At 39.5% G+C, this 20,266-nt stretch overlaps 1 protein-coding gene across 1 annotated transcript; it reads right to left on the bottom strand.

The window, feature by feature from the left end:
• Window positions 1-3,402: 3,402 nt before the first annotated feature.
• LOC311304758 (uncharacterized protein) lies at window positions 3,403-5,916 on the bottom strand (the record flags this gene model as incomplete). Its single annotated transcript, XM_084431994.1, has 2 exons — window positions 3,403-3,598; window positions 4,412-5,916. One exon carries the CDS (start codon window positions 5,914-5,916, stop codon window positions 4,888-4,890), a length of 1,029 nt encoding a protein of 342 aa, XP_084288120.1. The 3' UTR covers window positions 3,403-3,598; window positions 4,412-4,887.
• Window positions 5,917-20,266: the final 14,350 nt, after the last annotated feature.

Here is a 20,266-nt window from a genome sequence, read left to right as displayed (position 1 = left end):
AAACCACAGTTACAAAAGTGCGATTCATCTTGCTCTATTTGTTTACCACTCGCACATGCTGATGACGTTCTTTATATGTGTCGTAGCCTACGATTCAAAAGGTGTCATCGTTGTACAGTCTACATACATGTCGTACCCAAGTTTATTAGATCCATGTGGTACAGTGTGATTTGTAATTATCTTATAAGATTGCAGAAATTGCAAATCTGTAGCAGGCATTAGTCTTCCTGCCTTCCATTGTCAATTGCAATTGCTCCTGTTGCGTGTCCTCAATCTGGCAACCCGTGTGAGCGTCGCGTCTGAGGAGGAGGGCACGGGGGAAACAACCCTCACCAATATTTTGAATAGCTGTCAATATTACATACTGCACCTTTAACACTAAGACTCAGAAATATATTTTTTAGCTATAATCACCTGGACTTTAAATGCCATGAATGGGCAATAGATGGTCCATGGATTTTTGAAGTCTTCAAAAATGTTACACATCTCCTCTAATATAATATATAATATCATTTTTGTCATTTATATATTTATCACAAAACAAATGATAGAAAACATGCCTGCTTTTTGGGAATAACTATGGGAATAGTTATGCAAAGCCCACCATCTGGCTCCTTGCACTGTCCTACTAAATTAAGAAATAAATTCAAGTTTAAGGACAAAATAGAACTAAAAGCAGCACAAGCTCAATTTTAAGAGGCAACAAAATAATAAAGCCGACAGTAAAGATGAAGCTGTAGTTCGCGCCCAGTTTTTATGAATGAATAAAGATGATGCAGATGGGCGTTACTTCAACATAGCACTTTAGGCCCTTTAAAAATGTTTTTAAAAAACTCTCATGAAACACTTTTCATACACTCAGTGGTTTAATTACTTTTCTTACCAACAATGTCTAACATTGAACGTACTTACCAGGAGAATTTTGTAACATTTAAAATTTTTAGTCATGAATATTTCCACCACATAAATGATGTACTGTATTATATTTGATTTTTGAATGAAATGGCAAATCATTTGTCTTGGTAAGGGTCATTTCATACCTAACATGCATCTTAAATACACACAATTAAATAATATATATTTTTTCTTTCTTTTTTTAAATAATTTGACCACTTGATTGTTGATTGTTATCACTGTTGACTTGGTACACAAACTCAAAGTACACAAAGTAAAAAAAATAATAAAAAAAGACCCAAAATGTTGGTCACGGTGGAAATGATGCCACAACTATATGTAATTCATATTGGGTCGTAATTTTGGAAAAATGTTACCGATTTAATTTCTACACAATAAATATTGAAATGATTTGCTTCACTCTATTCATCTCACCAAGATGAATAGAGTCAACTATTCAACATGTTCATAATATCATTCAACATATTACATCATATCAACATGTTATAATATTTTTCATAAAAAAATTTTTTTAAAAAAATGAAAATCAAATCAAATAAAAGTGCCTGAGTTACAGCATCGGCCAAACCCTGAGCCCTTGGTTTGCATAAACAACTCACACCCCTGCTTAAGCCAATGTTGCCATGTTGTACCACCACAATAAACAGTAATATTTTGATAGAATGACAAAACCACTACAAAACCACAGTGTTTACACTTACAGTCAATCATAAAATCAGTATAATGCTGTGATAATTTTTTTTTTTTAATTCAGTAGCACTTTATTTTACACTCCGGTTCTGCATATACATACTATGTAGGCTACTTGCTATAGTAAACACGGTAACACTTTAGTTTATGGTCCATTTCTCACTATGAACTAGTTGCTTATTAGCATGCATATAGGATATCAGCTGTTAGTACTTATAAAGCACATATTAATTCCTTATTCTGCATGACCATACTGTACATCCCTTAATCCTACCCACCTAAACTTAACAACTACCTTACTAACTATAAATAACAGTAATTAGGAGTTTATTGAGGCAAAATTCATAGTTAATAGTTATTTAATAGTGAGAATTGGACCCTAATCTAAAGTGTGACCGTATTTACAATAATGTGTTAATAACTAGGTACTAATCCCCAACCTACCCCTAAACCCTTATATTACCCAGTACTAAAGTACATTGTAAGTACACATAAGTGCTCTAAACTGCAACCAATTTTCCCACTGAAAAAAATAAAATAATGCACCACCCTTACATTTCTGATCAAGATCCATATTTTTTATCTTTGTAGTTCTGACGAACTTCACGTTTATATGCAAATTTGGTACTACTGTAGTTGATGACACGAAGGTTTACACTTATTAACTGCAGAGTTGATTAAATCAGGAAACTGACTCAATCTTCTAATATAAAGATCAGCATCTTCTTTCAAATGAAGGTTGTTTCTGGCAACGACTTGAGATCTCACTTTCCATCAAATGGCAAGGGAGCACTGCAAGTTTCATTTGTCAGGCCCTTTCTCTCTCTCTCTCTCTCTCTCTCTCTCTTCTCAGGCACACACAGACTTGTCTCTCTGCCCCCTCACCGCCCACCTTTTTTCAAGCAGTTGCTAAGGTGACGGCAAAGACTGCATTTTAATAAGATAATAAATTAAGGCAACGATTTTTTTTTGTGTGTGTTCTACAAATGAATGCTTTGTGAATTTAACAGGTAAACATCCAGAATAATGAAGCCTAATAAATAATGGCTATTTTGCGCTTGAAAAGTGTATGATCACACCAATTCAGTATGACACGACACATGTTTATCTACACTACAGTTATGTAAAGCTACATCGATCCAATTAGTTGGCAGATACAGTAAGTGATCCACAAACTAATGAGAAACCCATTTCCCTTAGTGCCGGATTAGTTATTGATCTGATTATTCTTCACACATACGGTTTCTTCTGCTGAAATCACACCAGAACAGAATGGGACGAACTCTGCATCTCTTCTGTCTCTTTAAAATATGGCTATCGACTATTAACTCACATGCAGAGGAACAGAGTATTAGCTCACAACATCACAAGTGTATACACACTGTGTTTTAGTTTAATATGGATAGTAAAGTGCCATGGCTCAATTCTGTGTGAGTTCTGGCACTCTTATCCTTTCAGAGCCCAGCTTGACTAAAAGCTTGATTCAATAGCAATGCCTTCTGATATATTTATGAGTCAGGGACAGACTGCATTGTTTACTACGGTTTGTATGATAACTCATCCTACACAGCCCGGCCTTTATATATCTCCAAAAATCTGCTGAGATAGTTGTTAAAAAGCTTTTTTTTTTTTGGATGGCACCAATACCTAAAGGAAAGTTTCATTGCTCAGAGGTTCTCAGGAGACTTTATGGACTTAATTGTTTTATTTGTGGAAAAAACTTTTGCCAATATTATATATATACATTATTTTTGCCAAAATTCTGAAGGCGAAATAAAATCTAGATTTTTTTTTTTTGTGAAACTCTGGCTGTGATAATTTGGTCTTGAGAGAATGTTTTCGCAAAATAATAATTCTAACAATAACAATTACATAGGTGAATGTGATTTCACCAAGTGCAACATGTCAATGATGTCAAGTGCAACAGGTCACCAATCAACCTTTCAGATTTGAGGGACAAGTACAGTGCTATGCATAAGTTTAGACACCCATGCTAAAGTTGACTAAAAAGAGGAATAAAAAATCATCTTTTGGAAATTGAACTTAATGCCTTCATTTAAAAAATTTGGAAAAATCCAACCTTTAAGGACACCAATTTTCTTTGTGAAAGAATAATGTATCGTAAATAAATAAATGTTCTTCCTTAAAATACAGGGTGCATAAGTTTGGACACCCCTATGTTAAATTCCCATAGAGGCAGGCAGATTTTTATTTTTAAAGGCCAGTTACTTCATGGATCCAGGATAATATGCATCCTGATAAAGTCCCCTTGGCCTTTGGAATTAAAATAGCCCCACATCATCACATAGCCTTCACCATACCTAGAGACTGGCATGGGGTACTTTCCATAAGATCATCTCTCAATGCAAATCTAACTAGCTATTAGGCTAACTGAAATAAAACCATGCCAATCTCTAGGTATGGTGAAGGCTATGTGATGATGTGGGGCTATTTTAATTCCAAAGGCCAAGGGAACTTTATCAGGATGCATAGTATCCTGGATCCATGAAGTAACTGGCCTTTAAAAATAAAAATCTGCCTGCCTCTATGGGAATTTAGCATAGGGGTGTCCAAACTTATGCACCCTGTATTTTAAGGAAGAACATTTATTTATTTACGATGCATTATTCATTCACAAAGAAAATTGGTGTCCCTTAAAGGTTGGATTTTTCCTAATTTTTTAAATTAAGGCATTAAGTTCAGTTTCCAAAAGATTATTTTTTATTCCTCTTTTTAGTCAACTTTAGTATGGGTGTCTAAACTTATGCATAGCACTGTATAAAGTTTATGTCAAGTTTAGGCTTACAACCAGAGTTAGGTGCTTCTACATCAGTGTTATTAACCTATCATTTGCCTCTGTCTTTAGAGGTAAGTTATGGGTAGTGTTAGTGTTAGGTTTAGGGGTACACTGTATAAAATTATATGATCAATAAGTTATAACAACATGTTTTTACATTGCTTTAACTCAAGTTATACAAAATTCAACTCATTTTTTTAAATAAGTTGAAATTACTTAAACATCCAAGTTTACTGTACTTAAAAATGTAAGGCAGAAACTTTTTTTTACAGTGTAGAGATAGGGTTAGCACAAAATTTTCAGACAGTAATGTTGCTCCAGGATCAACAAAATGTGTCAACCCAGGAACATGTCTTACTTGGCGAAATCACGGTGTCCATATATATTGCTCTCTTTTTAACATTATTGATGTCAAGGAGAAGCAAGTGATATATTAAAGGGATGAGATTTGTGATTCCACACCCTTTCCTATGTGTATGTACTGATCAAAATTTGACAAAAAAAACAGGACAGGAATAACTTACCATGTTGATGTCCCTGGGAAGGGAAACAGATCGGTAGGGGTTTCTAGAGAGGGTTTCTTCTCTATAGAGCAGCGGGCTCGAAGGTCTGATTCTCAGGATGCGGTGTGAATGACATTCTGGAGGAGTCTTAACTTCTCTTCTCTCATTGCTCTCAAACGTAATGGCCGTCTCTTTCTTGGTCTTAACTTCCTTTATCTCATCCTCCCTTCGCACACAGTCGATGTCCGTCTCAAGGTAGGCTTTTCCTACAGTCTCTGGTGCACCTTGTTCTTCCTGCATCCCGTCCACTGATGGGATGTCCTGAGGCTGAACTGGGCTTTGAGAAAAATCCACGTCCCCTGGCTGCTGTTGGTGGTCTGGTGTCCTGGACTTACTATTACTATGAATGGAGATAGAAGAGCTCGACCTAGAGGACTCCGTCTGCCTGGAAAACACAAACGTGTTGGTAGGACGAAGAACTCGGCTGCTCACTTCATCCAAGAACTGCGAGAACTTCAATTTGGCTTCGATTATTTGTTCCAGCTGATGCTGTAACACAGCCGGATGCGACACGGCCGGATCAGAGGTCACACTGACACCCCTACTGGAGTCCCACCCTACCTCCCCACTGGTCAATACTGCCCCCTGCTGGCAGCTCCCTGCTTTGAACCTGAGTTCTCTAAGGGGGCTGCGGCCTCTTGGTTGGTCACAACGCTGCTCTGCTTCATGGGATCTGTCAGTGTTGAGCTTTAGGCAGGTGGTTGCCTCCGAGCTCATACTATCCCAGCTAGATGCCCGTGGACTGCTGCTGGTGCTGGTACTCCTTCCACTGGGACTGGAGGTGAGGCTGCATGATTTCCAGCTGGTTTGTCCGGCTGCAAGATACCAACCTACACGTCCTCGAGACGAATAAAATAGCTGAGGGGAGGTGGACGAGTTAGAGGAGGTCGTGGAACTGCATGATCTTCTCCTTAACTGGAGCTGGTGGTGCATGTTGCAAGCAGGATCCATCATCCCATGAAACTCAGTAATAATGTTGGCCTAAGCAGGAGGTAGGAAATGTCCACTGGATCTGATGCCTAGACAATTAATGAGCACGAAACCCAGTTTTTAAAGCGTTTAGCCCCAATCACTGCCCACCGTCTGCATTAGTGGCTGGGAAAAACTCAATATTTAGGCAAGAGAATCACTCAGTGCCCTGGCTGCAATGAATATAGAAGTGTGAGTTTACCATCCAGATTTTATTTAACTAACAAAAATGGAGACACTATCATACACACTCTTATTAACATAGAATTTTGGTCCACGGCAAATAAAAGTAAAAAAAAAAAAAAAAAAAAGTTGAAATGTTCTTAGATGTGTACTCGTCATGTTGTTTTATATTTGATTTGAAAAATTATACCATTTCCAAGAAAGGTTTAATTTTAATGATTCTACAAATGTCAAATGCTAAAACTGTCAATAAAAAAAATAAAAATAAAAATCCTTACAGCCTTATTAACACATGAGTCTACACATTTTTTGAAAGCAGTATTATAATTTTTTTATTTAGTATTTTTGACAAATATCATAAATTATTAATTCATACAGATAATGTCTTTTTTTCATATATTATAAAAAGTTGAAATAATCTTATAATACGTATTAACATATAGTCATGAGGGTCTGTATGGGTCTTCTCTGTGATATCCTTTCCTGGATTTATTTTTTCTTCTTCTTCTGTTGGTTGTGCCACATGACTTTGATTTGAGTACAAAAGTTTTTTTGTTGTTTTTTTTTTATTTTATTTTTTATATTAACATTATTTTAACAAAACTGCTCCTACTGCTTATACTTGAATGACATTTTTGAAAGGAAAATTTTGGATGAGGCTTTGTGTTACATTCGTGTCTTGTTTCCCTAATTTTGTGTTGTAGGACTTTTATTTTAAAGTGTGTTTTCTGCTCCCCTTGTTTCAGTTGCTGCTTCCAAAATCGCATACTCTCCGAGTACACAATTTACTTCGCAGCTGTTAAAAAATAATGTTTTATATAGTTAATATGAATATGAGTGATATGAATGCAATTCTTATGTACTACAACTACCATGTTGTTACTGTCACGTGACCTACCAGCGTCAGTTGCGTCACACCGCTTCATAAATCCTCACCTGTGGTCATGGGATAATAAAGTGTCCATCGAATGCGCACTTCAGAATCACCCCAGAAGTGGTAGGTCATCCGGGTACTTTTCGTCTACTGTTTTTCAAAAATATAAATTTGGACATACTACTCTTTTGGTGTACTGTTTTTCACCTATAGTAGGAAGTATTCGGTTTCGGACACATCTAGTATCTCACCCTTGTGATTTATTCCTGTTTCCTTTGTTAACATTGCTGCTTTGTTTGTTTCCATGACTATTAATCACATTCACCTGTCCCTTGTTAGCCCCTTGTTATCTTTTATAAATATATATGTATATATATATATATATATATATATATATATATATATATATATATATATATATATATACACATATACATACATACACCTCAGTGTTTCAGTCTTTGTTTGTTGGTTACTGTCTTTACACCCCCCTTGTAAAACTGTTGCATTTGTTTCTGTCTTGTTTGCATTCGTTTTTTTTGCTTGGATATCTTGTTTTGATTTATGTTATGTTCCTTGATTCCACTTCCTGTGTCTGCACCCGTGGTTGGATCTACTCTGTTTTTGTGTTTTCTCAAATAAACTTTACTGCCATTGGATTCTCGCCCCTTCTTTTTCACTTGACACTTTTTGTACTTAAATCATGACTGTTAAATCCCTCTGACATTCCTGATGTACGTATATCACAATTTTTATTTAGAAATTAAAAACATTGTCATCAGAAGAAATGTATTCAAAGATGTACTGTATGACGTGCATTTTGATAACTCTGTATTCAAAAAATATACCAAAGCCAGTCATGCTTTAGGTGTTTGTCCTTAATTAGGACATCTATTGATAGCACAACAGACTGGGTGTTTTTTCTCTCTCTCTCGAACGTCTTTCTTCCAGGTCAATGCTTTCTACTGCTCATTGATCACAGATAACCAGATAACCACACAGAGACCCATTTTTATAGCTGAGAGTTTAACGCTCATCAAATATAAAGTCACCTGTCACACAAGAATGAGATTGTTCTATCATTTAGGTGTGTAAATAGAAATTCATTATTTTTAGATGTCACCATTACACATTATTGACCGTTCCTCCCTCCACTGTTTGAGGGTGAAGTGATGAGTCACTGATGACTATAGTTTTAATTAGGTTGCTTGTGTGGCTAATAAGTGTGCCAAAAGTTCAATCCAATGAAAGATGTTCCTCTGTGATGTTACATCTGTGAAGTGTCTCATGCAAAAACACCCCAGATACAGCCTGAACAAACCACCAGCTCAGCTGTGCCTCATATGCCTTCAGTACATCTTATCTAAACCACCACGCAAATTACTTTTACTGCCATGTGTCTTAACACAGACTTTAAGCTTCATAGCGATAGTGAATATTTATCTAAATGAGAGGGGCAGAGGACTAGAGGAGGTTTGGAAACAAGAAGGGAGTAAGAAAAATAATGGCACTAAAACAGGGTCTGTTCATGAGTAATTTGTTTTTATTGAGCAGAAGTTGAACTGTTCCAGAAGAGAGAACAGTAAAAATCACTGCTGACTCTTTCTACACCCTGCATCATTACTGTATCCATTGTTGGGAAAGCTACAAAAAAGCAAAAAAAAAAAAAGTAGCTAGCTCTTAAATGATATAAATTGCAACCAAAACCTTATAGATTTCATAATTCTCAATAACACAGCAAAATCGAATTACTAACTTAAAGCTACACTGTGTAATATTTTAAGTAGATTTTTAGCAAAAAACACTTTGTTCTTTCAAAATTATATGTTCTCATTAATGAGTAATCACTTCAACCAACTAATTAAGTATTCTCGTAAGTGTATAATCTATCCATTAAGAATACATACGAGCGAGTCGCTCGAATGGCGGAAGCCATGTTGCGCATCCATCTTGAAAATACATTAGACAAAGAGGGACATACCTGGAAATTCAAGCTTCGCCTTTCGCGTTTTTACACTCAGTGACACCGTGACGAATGCGAGGGGGAGATTAGTCGCGACTGCCGGCAGATTTGAAATAATACGGCCACCGTAGGAGTTAAAACGACCTCAGAATGGGAGGGGCTAGAAAGTAATATTCAGTTGGTAGTCATATACAATTTCACCGCTAGATGGGAGTAAATCCTACACAGTGTAGCTTTAAAGGGTTAGTTCACCCAAAAATGAAAATTCTGTCAGTAATTACTCACCCTCATGTTGTTCCAACCATGTAAGTCTTTTGTTCATCTTCGGATCACAAATTAAGATATTTTTGATGAAATCTGACAGTTGTCTCACTCCTTCATAGGCTTTCAGAGGGACCGAAACTCGCCGGCCCAGAATAGTTATTAAAAACATCGTTAAAATAGTCCAAGTGACTACAGTGGCTTTACATTAAGTTTATCATGCGACGACAATACTTTTTGTGCGGAAAAACAACAAAAATAACGACTTTATCCAACTATTAGTGTTCTTCAATGTGGGCCTCTGACGAGAGTTCACGGGAGCGCCAGGACGCATGCGCGAGAACTGAGATTACGGCGTTCTTCTTCTACTACTACTTGTTACTGGCTGCTCACTCCTTGGGAGTATTACCGCCATCTACTGTCCACGATGACGTCCCGACATCATCGAGACCTAAATCACAATAAGTGTCGAATTCAATAGCTTACATACAGCGCGCGTCTTCCTCTGCTTATAAACAGACCGTTTTGCGCTTCCGGCAATGTCGGGACCTCATCTTGTACAGTAGATGGTCGGTAATACTCCCAAGGAGCGAGCAGCCAGTAACAAGTAGTAGTAGAAGAAGAACACCGTAATCTCAGTTCTCGCGCATGCGTCCTGGCGCTCCCGTGAACTCTCGTCAGAGGCCCACATTGAAGAACACTAATAGTTGGATAAAGTCGTTATTTTTGTTGTTTTTCCGCACAAAAAGTATTGTCGTCGCATGATAAACTTAATGTATAGCCACTGTAGTCACTTGGACTATTTTAACGATGTTTTTAATAACCATTCTGGGCCGACGAGTTTCGGTCCCTCTGAAAGCCTATGAAGGAGTGAGACAGCCCTCAGATTTCATCAAAAATATCTTAATTTGTGATCCGAAGATGAACGAAAGACTTACATGGTTGGAACAACATGAGGGTGAGTAATTACTGACAGAATTTTCATTTTTGGGTGAACTAACCCTTTAATATGTCAAGTTTACATGCATCCAATTTCAACTTCTTACATATCATGAATCTCAACTGATTGATTGTTTATATTGTTGCCAAATTTTTCAATGCTTTTGCGTTCTCTCTTACATTCCCTAAACTATTTCTTGTAAACAGTTCTTCGCTCTTTGTGAGCACCCGCAAAAGTTTTTATCTCTGCGTGCAAATGCAAATTTCTTTAGTGAATTTTTCAACCTGATCTCAAATATTTTACAAGGTAAAATATGTAAATTTGTACAATGTAAATCGTACAAAACCAAATGATTTTTAGAAAAAAGTAATCATGAAGGACCACCCGTAACCCCACTCCTAACTGTACCGTCACTGGGGTGTAAACAGATCATACGAAAACGTACAAATGAGTTTGTACGAATTCATACTATTTAGCCGCCATTTTGGCAATGTTCAAAATAGTTACAAATTGCCATTAGATTGTGCTGATTTTTCCACCCATTTTATATTTTGTTCCAACACCTTTTCCCCTCATGGGCTTCACAGAAACATATTCTCATTGGTTTTAATGCATGTATCCAAAGATACTTACATTGCATTCAAGGTGCACATTTTTTATCAGTTCTTGCGTTCCCTGGGAATCGAACCCATGACCTTAGCATTGTTAGCTCCATGCTCTACTGTTTGAGTTGAGAAGGTTTTGGGATTGTGTACAATTTTTATGGTGAATGCAGCCAGTCAATGTTGTCAGTGGCTAGTAAACTGACCCTGCAAATAACTGATATATCCAGCACTGACTTGGGCGTTTTTGTCATTGGACCTCAAAAGAACAATGTTGCATTGGTAGCAAACATGGTCACAAAATGTAACTATTTAGTTGCAGGATGTAGCCCTAAGAGACTTACCATGGTTACCCAGAACTACCCCAAGCCCATGGTGCTATGCTGTGGACGTTACTAAATATAGCCTTGGCTTGAGGGCATTTTCTTGATTTCCCCCTGGTGCTGTGCTACAAGCCCAGCCTTATGCACACGTTCAGGCAAACAGCTCCTTCTGGGCTCCTTCTCGCTGCCAAGTGTGGGAAGAGCCCAAGCAAAGGGGATATTTATCCCACAAGTGCTGCAGATCTCTATTATATGAACTGTACTTCATAATAAGTGGACAGTTTTTGATTCTCCTATGATGAATGCCTTTAATAATCTCTCGATATTCCGATGGTGCCAGAGGCAAATTTAGCCCCACATCCTCTGACGGGAAGACGATGAGGTGATGGGACCCTTGGGAGATCGTAGCTGTGAAATTGATTCCTGTTACATCAGCACAAGCGGGGATAATTGGTGATGGCTCGGCAAAAATATGCTCTCTGTTTACTCTAATAGACAGTCTTACCATCAGGAATCCTTGATTGGACATACGCTGAAACAGGCAAGTCTAGGATCCTAGACTGGGAGTCAGTTCCCAACTTCTAAAAATTACTGAATATTCATCACTTGTTGCAGTAACCATAACATTACCTTTATTTACTCAAAGCTAATTGCACATTTTCTTCATCTGACAAACTGCACTACCCTTTGGAGTTTTACCTTTGGTTCGTCTGGAGAGATCCTATCTTTCAGGGGCCCAGCAATTCCATTTGTTCTTCAGAGAAGACATTTGTTTTTCTCTAAAATTACAGTATCTTAGACCTGTCTTTTATTAATTAATTGCCTTTTTAAAATGATGTTCTGGGGTTGTGAAAGCAGAAAAGTATGTTTTTGAAAGAAATTAATACTTTTATGCAAAAATACATTAAAATGAACAAAATTAGTCAATTTTGACTTTTTGATTCAGACATTTACATTGTTTCAATTAATCTATTTCAATTAAATGCTGTTCTTTTGAAGAAGAAAAAATGGCAGCTTCATGTAATGGAAAACATGGAAATGTCTGAAAAACACTGACATAATTATGACTGAACTCCATTGTTACAGAAGACATTAAAGAAGAAAATTGGAAATATTTTCATTAACATTTTTTACTGCAAAAAATGCTGATTTGTCAATGAAAAACATCTTGCCTGGTCCTGCATTATACAAGGACATAAAGTTTTGTCAATAAAAAAACATCTAGGTTACGACTGTAACCTCTGTTCCCTGAGAACAGGGAACGAGACACTGCGTCGATGACGCTATTAGGGAACGCCCTCCACGTGAACCGGTGTCTGAAAAACTATCCAATAGTTGGGGGCCTTAAGCACATAAATCGGTCATTTCGTGCAAATTCATCTAAAAGTGCCAAATATGGCACAGATGTAGCTCAGGTCATACTGAAATGATTTAGCTACCAATTTTCTAATTGAGAATGTAGGGAAGGCATATATGAGGGAGAGTCAGAATTCCAGCATAGATTTAGACAATATAGAGCAAATATTGAGAATAGTTGACTGTATGGACTGTTGTGGAGCAGCTGTTTAGTGCTACTCCATGCTTGTGAGCAAGATGGACAACAACGGTGAAAGATGAAGATGACCAACAACAGTGTTTAGCCAACTACTTCCTTTCCTACCAACTTCCTTCCTCTTGTAAGTAACCAGGTGTACTTTTTACTACAAGTGTTTTGTTCTTAATATGACAACAATTGCAAAATAGAAAAAATATCCTGCTTTATGTTCCTCACAACAAGCTACCATGCTGTCACAACAAGCTAACGTTAGAGGTTACGGCATGTAGAGGGCACTGCAAGTGCTGTAAAGTTGGAGTTCGTTGCACTTCTATATGTGCATGTGAGGGTGCTTGTACAAACAATGATGGTGGAGATGATGAGTGATCCGGTGATTGTGAGTGATAATGATAATTCATGTGAGAGAGACCATGAGAATGAGAATTCACGAGAGAGACCATGATAATTCACTGTTGTTTTTTTATGTTATTGCTGTTTTTTTGTTATGCTAAGCAAACCTTTAAGAGTTTTGGACAAATTGACTATATTCTTCTTATAACAATTTGACATAATATAAAAATTGCCTTGCAATAATAATTGTGTCTTATTCTTTATTATATGATTACACTTTGAAATGTATTCACCTGTGGTACACTGAAAGCATTTCACTTTTATAAGGAAATGAATCAACATTGAGAATAACCTTCAAAGTTGTGGTAAAAAGAGGATTTTCATCCACAGTCTTGAAAAGAATACAGGTTCCAGACTTACATAAGCATAAATATAAATATGCCACTGGACTTCTTGTGGTCAATAAACATAAAATAGACACCACATCCTCATTTATAGCGCATTTGGTTAAAAATTTGTAGCCAAAACCCTTTTTCGGACAGCGGTCATATTGAAATTAGGGAATTTGCGGGGTCCTGATATACCCAATCGTAAATGTAAGTATTCCTATGGGTTTCCCATGGTCAAAAAGGTAAAATAGACAATAAGTTTGTATTTGTATCTCATCTGGCTCAAAAGCTATAGCCAAATCCCTTTCAGGCGGCAGCCATTTTGGATTTAGCCGCCATCTTGGTCTCAGTGACCATTGGCTCGGGCACCCTGGCTAAATCATTTCAGTATGCCTTCAGCTACATCTGTGCCAAATTTGGTGCTTGTAGATGAATTTGCGCGAACAATGGGGTGTAAGGCCCCATACTACAGCCAAAACTGCTTTTTTGGACAGTGGCCATATTAGAATTGTAGGAATAAGGGGTCCAATGCACCGGGTCATAAATATCAACATTCCTATGTGTTTCCCATGATCAATTAAGCTGATATCAAGATATCAAGTTTGTATTTGTAACTCATGTGGTTCAAAAGTTATAGCCGGAACCCTTTTCGGGCAGCGGCCATATTGGATTTGGCCGCCATCTTGGCCCCGAGGGTCGCTGGCTCCGGCGCCCTAGCTAAATCATTTCAGAATGACCTGAGCTACATCTGTGCCAAATTTGGCGCTTTTAGATGAATTTGCGCGAAAATGTGCTTAAGGCCCCCAACTACCAATCACGCCAATCGATATTGACCGGCAACAGCCTATGTCGTCACTACTAGTGCGACCCGGAAGTATAAAAGGGGCGCCTAGAGAACATGTCATCCACTTTCATCTGAAGGGACTGTTCAGCAGGCATCCCTGAGGCATGGCTAACTACGCAGTGTCTCGTTCCCTGTTCTCAGGGAACAGAGGTTACAGTCGTAACCTAGATATTCCCTTTCGAAAGGGATCCCACTCAATCCCACCATGCTGAGGGGAATGCATGCCGATTATGGCTTGTGACAAAAACGTCAGAACTGGCAGTTTCAACCTGAAATGCCAAGAACACACTCCCCCTTCGGATCACATACAGTAACATTATTCCCTACGGTCATTGCCCAAGCTATAAGCCTCAAAGTGGCCACCGAACAACAGAAGGCCTACCAAGGCCGCTCACAGGCTTGGAACCAACAGCTTCCATGGAAGGGGTTCCTTTAAGGGAATATGGCCAGGGAGTCCGAAATAAGTCCCGTCCAGTCACTTTCTGAGGGGAACATAAAGTCAACCCCAATGCCACCAGGGAGGCTGACCTGGTCAAATTTACAAATAATGGCAGTAGTTCACTCACAAACCAGATCATAGAGATGGGCATCCTGGAGAGTAGAACTCAGCATAGCGCTTGTTAACCCTTGCAAACGAGGGGAGTAACTCTACTCGATCCTGGATCTACACAGTGCTTCAAAGCCCTGTGGAGGCTGGGCACTCCAAAGGGACCCTAATAAGGGGGGTGCCTCCAGCTCTTGGGCTGATCTAACAGGGAGGGGAACCTAAAATCAAATGTGCTAAAATCAGGGAGGCTCCATGGGGCCTGCAACATGATATTTAATGCCTTTGCAATGCTAAGCATCCAACTCGTATGGGGAGCTGCCTTCAAGGATGCCTGTTAAGGCCTAACTACTTGATAGCGAGGATGTATGCAGAGCCATCAGAAACCTAGGTTGCTCTCACAGACATTTCTGTAGGCCTGGTTATACTTATTTAACATTGCCAACAGGCAGTGTACTCAACAGAAGTGCTATCAATCCTTTAAAGCAAGGAGAGTACAATCTTACGCTACCGGAGTATTATAAGGCCTACTGTAAGGCCTACAGCTTTGACAGTCACGGGCGTCAGCCCGGGCAGTGCTTTGGCTCTAAAGGAGCATACTCAACCATCCCAAGTGGGAGGGAGTCACTAATCTGTCTCTACCTGAGCCTGGGTGGTGAAGGGTGATAACATATGAGCTATGGGTAGCAAAGTACTCTAATTAATGACCCTCACGAGGGGAGCAATATCAGCATGACCCTGAAGGATATATCTGGGTCGGGTCCTATTATCTTGTAATTTTACAAGACAGATATTATTTTTCTCTACTAAACCCAAGGGAATGGAGGCCTCAGTAAGTGGCCAACAACATTCAACCTTATGACTTGAATACTTATATTCAAGGGTCTCAGAAGAATTTTTTTTTTTTAACTTGAGGCCTTGCTGTCAGCTACCACACTAGATGCGGTAAAGGGCGGAGGCCTGAGCACACTGCTTCTTACTCTCAAGAGAGAAAGACCTGACAATGCCCATAGATATCTGCATGGGAGGATTTTTGAAGGTAGCCTGCTACCTGTGCTGCTATCTACCCTGTTACACCACTAGCATTTACACCTGGTGCAAAAGGCGGGCCTTGGATGACGACTCTTGAGTAAGAGGAGGCTAGCACTAGGAAAAACTAGATTTACAGGAATAAAATCTCCTGATGGTTTAAGGAACCTACACTCAGATACTGAGAGATATATATGAGGAATGCTTAGCAGACCGCCACGAAAAATCATAGATACTAAGCCTAAGCCAGATATCAAGGCGGCCCCTTGAGGGCCAACACACGAATATATATGTCTGAAGTTCAGAGCTATAATCTCAAAACGACTCTCAAAAGTGAGAGGAGAACTACTGCTTTTGTATAAGGTGGCTATCAAGGTGGCCTGACGAGGACCAATGCTTGATTCTGTAGTTTTATCTGTAGCTTGACAGAGCGGTGGCCTCAGTAGAAAGACTCTCGATAGGGAGGAAGCCATCTCACGCAGAAATGTCTGTTTGATGCTCGGATGAACGGTGGCCTGACTAGAAATCTTTTTTGTATAATGCGGCCAACCTGTTCACTACCACAAATTGGCACTACCCACTTTATAAGCCTGATGACTCTAATCAAAGGAGGTCTATGGGAAGGGTATGCATTGCCTACCTATATATGGGAACTTTAGGGCCTTATTTCTACTCCTATAAAAACCCTACCTAACAAACCCCTTAATACTTTCTAACAGGGAATCGAGGTCTACTGTACAACCTTACTAAAAAAAAAACTCCCGTAAAGGGTGGAGACCTACAGAGCTCAACCTGCTGCCCGTAGAGCACTGGCCTAAACGACATTCACAAAATGGAGGCCTATCACCATAAAGAGCTCGAAAGAGTGCACTTACTACCAAACCCGACGTCAGACCTACAGAAGGGTTCCAAATTGAAGCAATCACTCATCACAGGTCCAGCCTCAGAGCTGATGCAAGAAGTGCCTGGGATGTAGGAAGTGTGCAGATTCGGACTGCAGTGTTATGCAAGATTTAATGCAGCCAAGCACGCCTTCGCCTCTCTGAACTTAACATCACCGTCTCAACGAAGGTGCCGAAAAGTTCAGAAGGCGACACTGGTGCATTGAGAAGAAAAGCTTTCTTTCTCCCCAATGTCATCCAAGTTCAACCACAGATGCCTTTTCCCTGGCCACCATCGCCATCATCGAGTTCGTTCGATTGCGACGGCTGTTTGTATGGTGGCCCGGAGAGATAATCTGTAGTGTGGCGCAGCTCGTTTTCACTGCGTCAGGGGAAAGACCCCAACCTTGGTCGAAATCTTTCAGCAGATTAGCGTGGTATACTTGCAACACAGCCATTGTGTGGAAGGCATCACCAGCCAGACCCGCCATCGTGTATGCCCTGCAGTTTAAGTGCGATGTTTGTTTAAAAAGCAGGGCCAGAGCACTTAGTGTCAATACCTCTCCAACTGCGAGGTAGTTCGCGAACTTATCGTCACTTGAGGCATCGACACATACCTGTGTTCGCGCATCCCCTCAACATCAGCGTAGTTTACTCGTTGATGGCTATGGATGCGCTCTGAACACGGGTTCTTCCATGCCTTTTCGATCTATTGTATAGATCAGGCAGGAATGGAAGGCTCACGGGAGCTGGAGCATTATGGCTGGAAAGAAACCATTCGTAAAGTCTGCCATGAGCGATCTCTTCCCTCCCGTGTTCCATAACACTCACAACTCATCATACGCGGGGCAGGGTGGCTGTGAGGGTTCGGGTTGTAAATCCTCTTCACCCTCATCAGCCATCTCGTGCTTTTTTTGGGCTGCCAGCAGAGCACTCGCTGTCAGATCAGAGGATGTTAGTGACAACACATCCTCATCCGGCAGCTCAAACTCGCAAGCCTCCGAGGGGCGTGAGAGATAAACAGCTCTCTCAAACTCCTCGGCAAGCTCCCTCGGAAACCCCACAATTCTAGTCTCTGCTCTGCCTCAGCGCGAGTGGGACCTGAACTGCCTGGCTGAATCAGACGAGAGCGGAGTTTTCTTAGAGGAAAACGCTCACATTCTGCACAATCAGATCCCTCAAGAGCTCTGAGTCCAAACAGTAAACGCACAAGTTGTGTGTGTCATCTGGTGTCAGAAACCTGAGTCACGGATCCACACACTTCTTGAAACGCTTATAACTTGCCATAATTGTTCGCACCTTTTTCAGGTGATTGTAAATCAGACAAAACAGTTCCTAAAGACGAAAAGAGGATGACATGTTCTCCAGGCGCCCCTTTTATACTTCCGGGGTCGCACTAGTAGTGACGTCATAGGCTGTCGCCGGTCAATATCGATTGCCATGATTGGATAGTTTTTCAAGACACCTTCTCACGTGGAGGGCGTTCTGGAAAAATGTATTGAAAAAATACTTCCGGAACCAGCGCTGCTAATAAATGGGGCGGGCACAAATGCACTCTATTTCCTTTTGTATTTATTTATTTTATTCTGTGGTGTAAACAAGCTTCCAAAAGTTATTCTGTTAGTGCATTGCTTATCTCTTATATGATGATATTGTGTGTGCTTCAGAAACAGAAAATCTAAAGATCTGAAAAAACCAGCAGGCTGAATAAGTAACGTTGTGGGAACCAGTGATGGAGAGAGAATTAAAACAGTAAATCATTACACCCCACAGGAGCTCTATACCTTTCAGCATTGGCTTTACCTAGAAAATGTGTTGCACAAGCAAATTAAAATGTGTGGAAAATAACAGACAGAAGCCAGGCTTTCCCAGATGGGTGGGGCTTGGAGCTTCGGATCACAGGGGAATGGTGGCCTTATTGGACCAGGCATGATGTTTTTGTAGAAGCCATGAAGCAGCATAGTCGATGTGTCGCACTGGGACAGATTTAAATATAATTCAGGAGAACTCACAGGGTGGTGGAAACTAGAGCTGTAAATCATACTTTTATGAATCCTTTAAATGCTTCACTGTGAAAGACATGCTGTCATGGTGTTTTACCGACTACTGGTTCTGGTTCCTGTTGACCTGGAAACCATTGTGCTCTGGGAGTCCCACAGGCAAGACGAGGGTTGGTCTGACCTGAATGCATTTCATTACGTTACATTACAGAAAATCTGAGGGGAAAAACACCAGTCTGCTCAGTCTGTGGGTTTGGCTTACAGTGTAAACATACTCAACATTCAAGGGCTCACAAAAATAGTATTTCAGATCTGTTTCAAGATGTTTCCTCAGTATCTTTTTTGTTGAAACCACTTGGCGTTCAGATTCAAAGCAGTTTGGGAACTGGATCACTTGAATCAGTTTTGCAAATATGTTTTATATTAATGACTACAATGAGTTTATAATCACAATATGAAACGGTGACCATTTTGAACGCAACGTATGCTGTATCAACATCACCAACAACACCAAACTAAAATTCATGTTTCACATTCACAGTTACACTCTGAAAAATCCAAGCTCCCAAGCATGACTTTCTAATGCTATTACACCCACGCGTGTCGCATCCACACTTTCTCCCCATACCCAGAACGTGCAAACTGGCACATACGCACATCACCTCAGCCGCAGAAATATCACCTCTGACTGAAAGGATAGTGCAATTCAGCCAGGACTCTGAGTCTGTGTTTTATGTTTAGTCCTCTTTCATGAACACTAATTATAGGTATGTGAGGTTAAGCTTCTTTTGCAGGAGCTCAGGGTGCTCACTGACTGTAATCCATTGTCATTAATTATGTCTCAAACATACTGAGCCCACTCACTTCTCCTGGAGTCAGTGCTGAAGTATCCATGGAAACTGGAGGACAGGCAGAGCTCATAAAGAGAGGCAGTCTGTTGCCCAACAGAAAAGAGAACGGACAAATGTTTCAAGGGGCTGGGAAGGGATGTTGGCCCCCTTGTGCTTCAGTTTTGGTTCTATTCACTCTTTGGAATATCATTAAAAGTTATTCAGTAAATACAAAGGATTTTGCATTAAATGTACTCTTTAAAAAAAAAAAAGAGTGGGCTATGGCGATATCAAGGCTTTTGGATTAATGGCACAAACATACTTTAGTCTCATAGTGCCCTCTTCTGATTAGTAAAGGGATTTTTATTAAAGAAATTATGATTTAAAGGGTTTGTCTTTTAATGTTCTGTCAGTATTTACTCACTTCTGTGGACAACAAAATGTGATGCCCTTAAAAATTGTATTAGTGCATGATTGCAGAAAAAATATATGTATGTTTGTATTGAACATTTCTGGAGCAGCAGATTTTAAATAAATAAAAAAGTGAAATGAAATGAAAATAAATCCTAAAAGTTGTTTATTTTGTTTAAATAAAAGGGATAAATGGGCCTTTTACCCCTCACACGGGGCTCACCAACTCGCAGCATGGGGCAAAAGGCACATGTTATTTAGGTACAAGTATTTTAGGTAAAACAATATGTTTTTAATAATGTCTAAGTTTATACCTGTTCAAAACAACCATTTTAGCAAAGTTTCTACTATTTTTGGTTTATTTTAATAAAAA

This window comes from Rutilus rutilus, assembly GCF_951802725.1.
Source record: "Rutilus rutilus genome assembly, chromosome: 15".
Taxonomy (NCBI): Eukaryota; Metazoa; Chordata; class Actinopteri; order Cypriniformes; family Leuciscidae; genus Rutilus; species Rutilus rutilus.
Note: the sequence above shows the minus strand (reverse complement) of the source record. Positions and strands in the feature narration are given on the sequence as shown.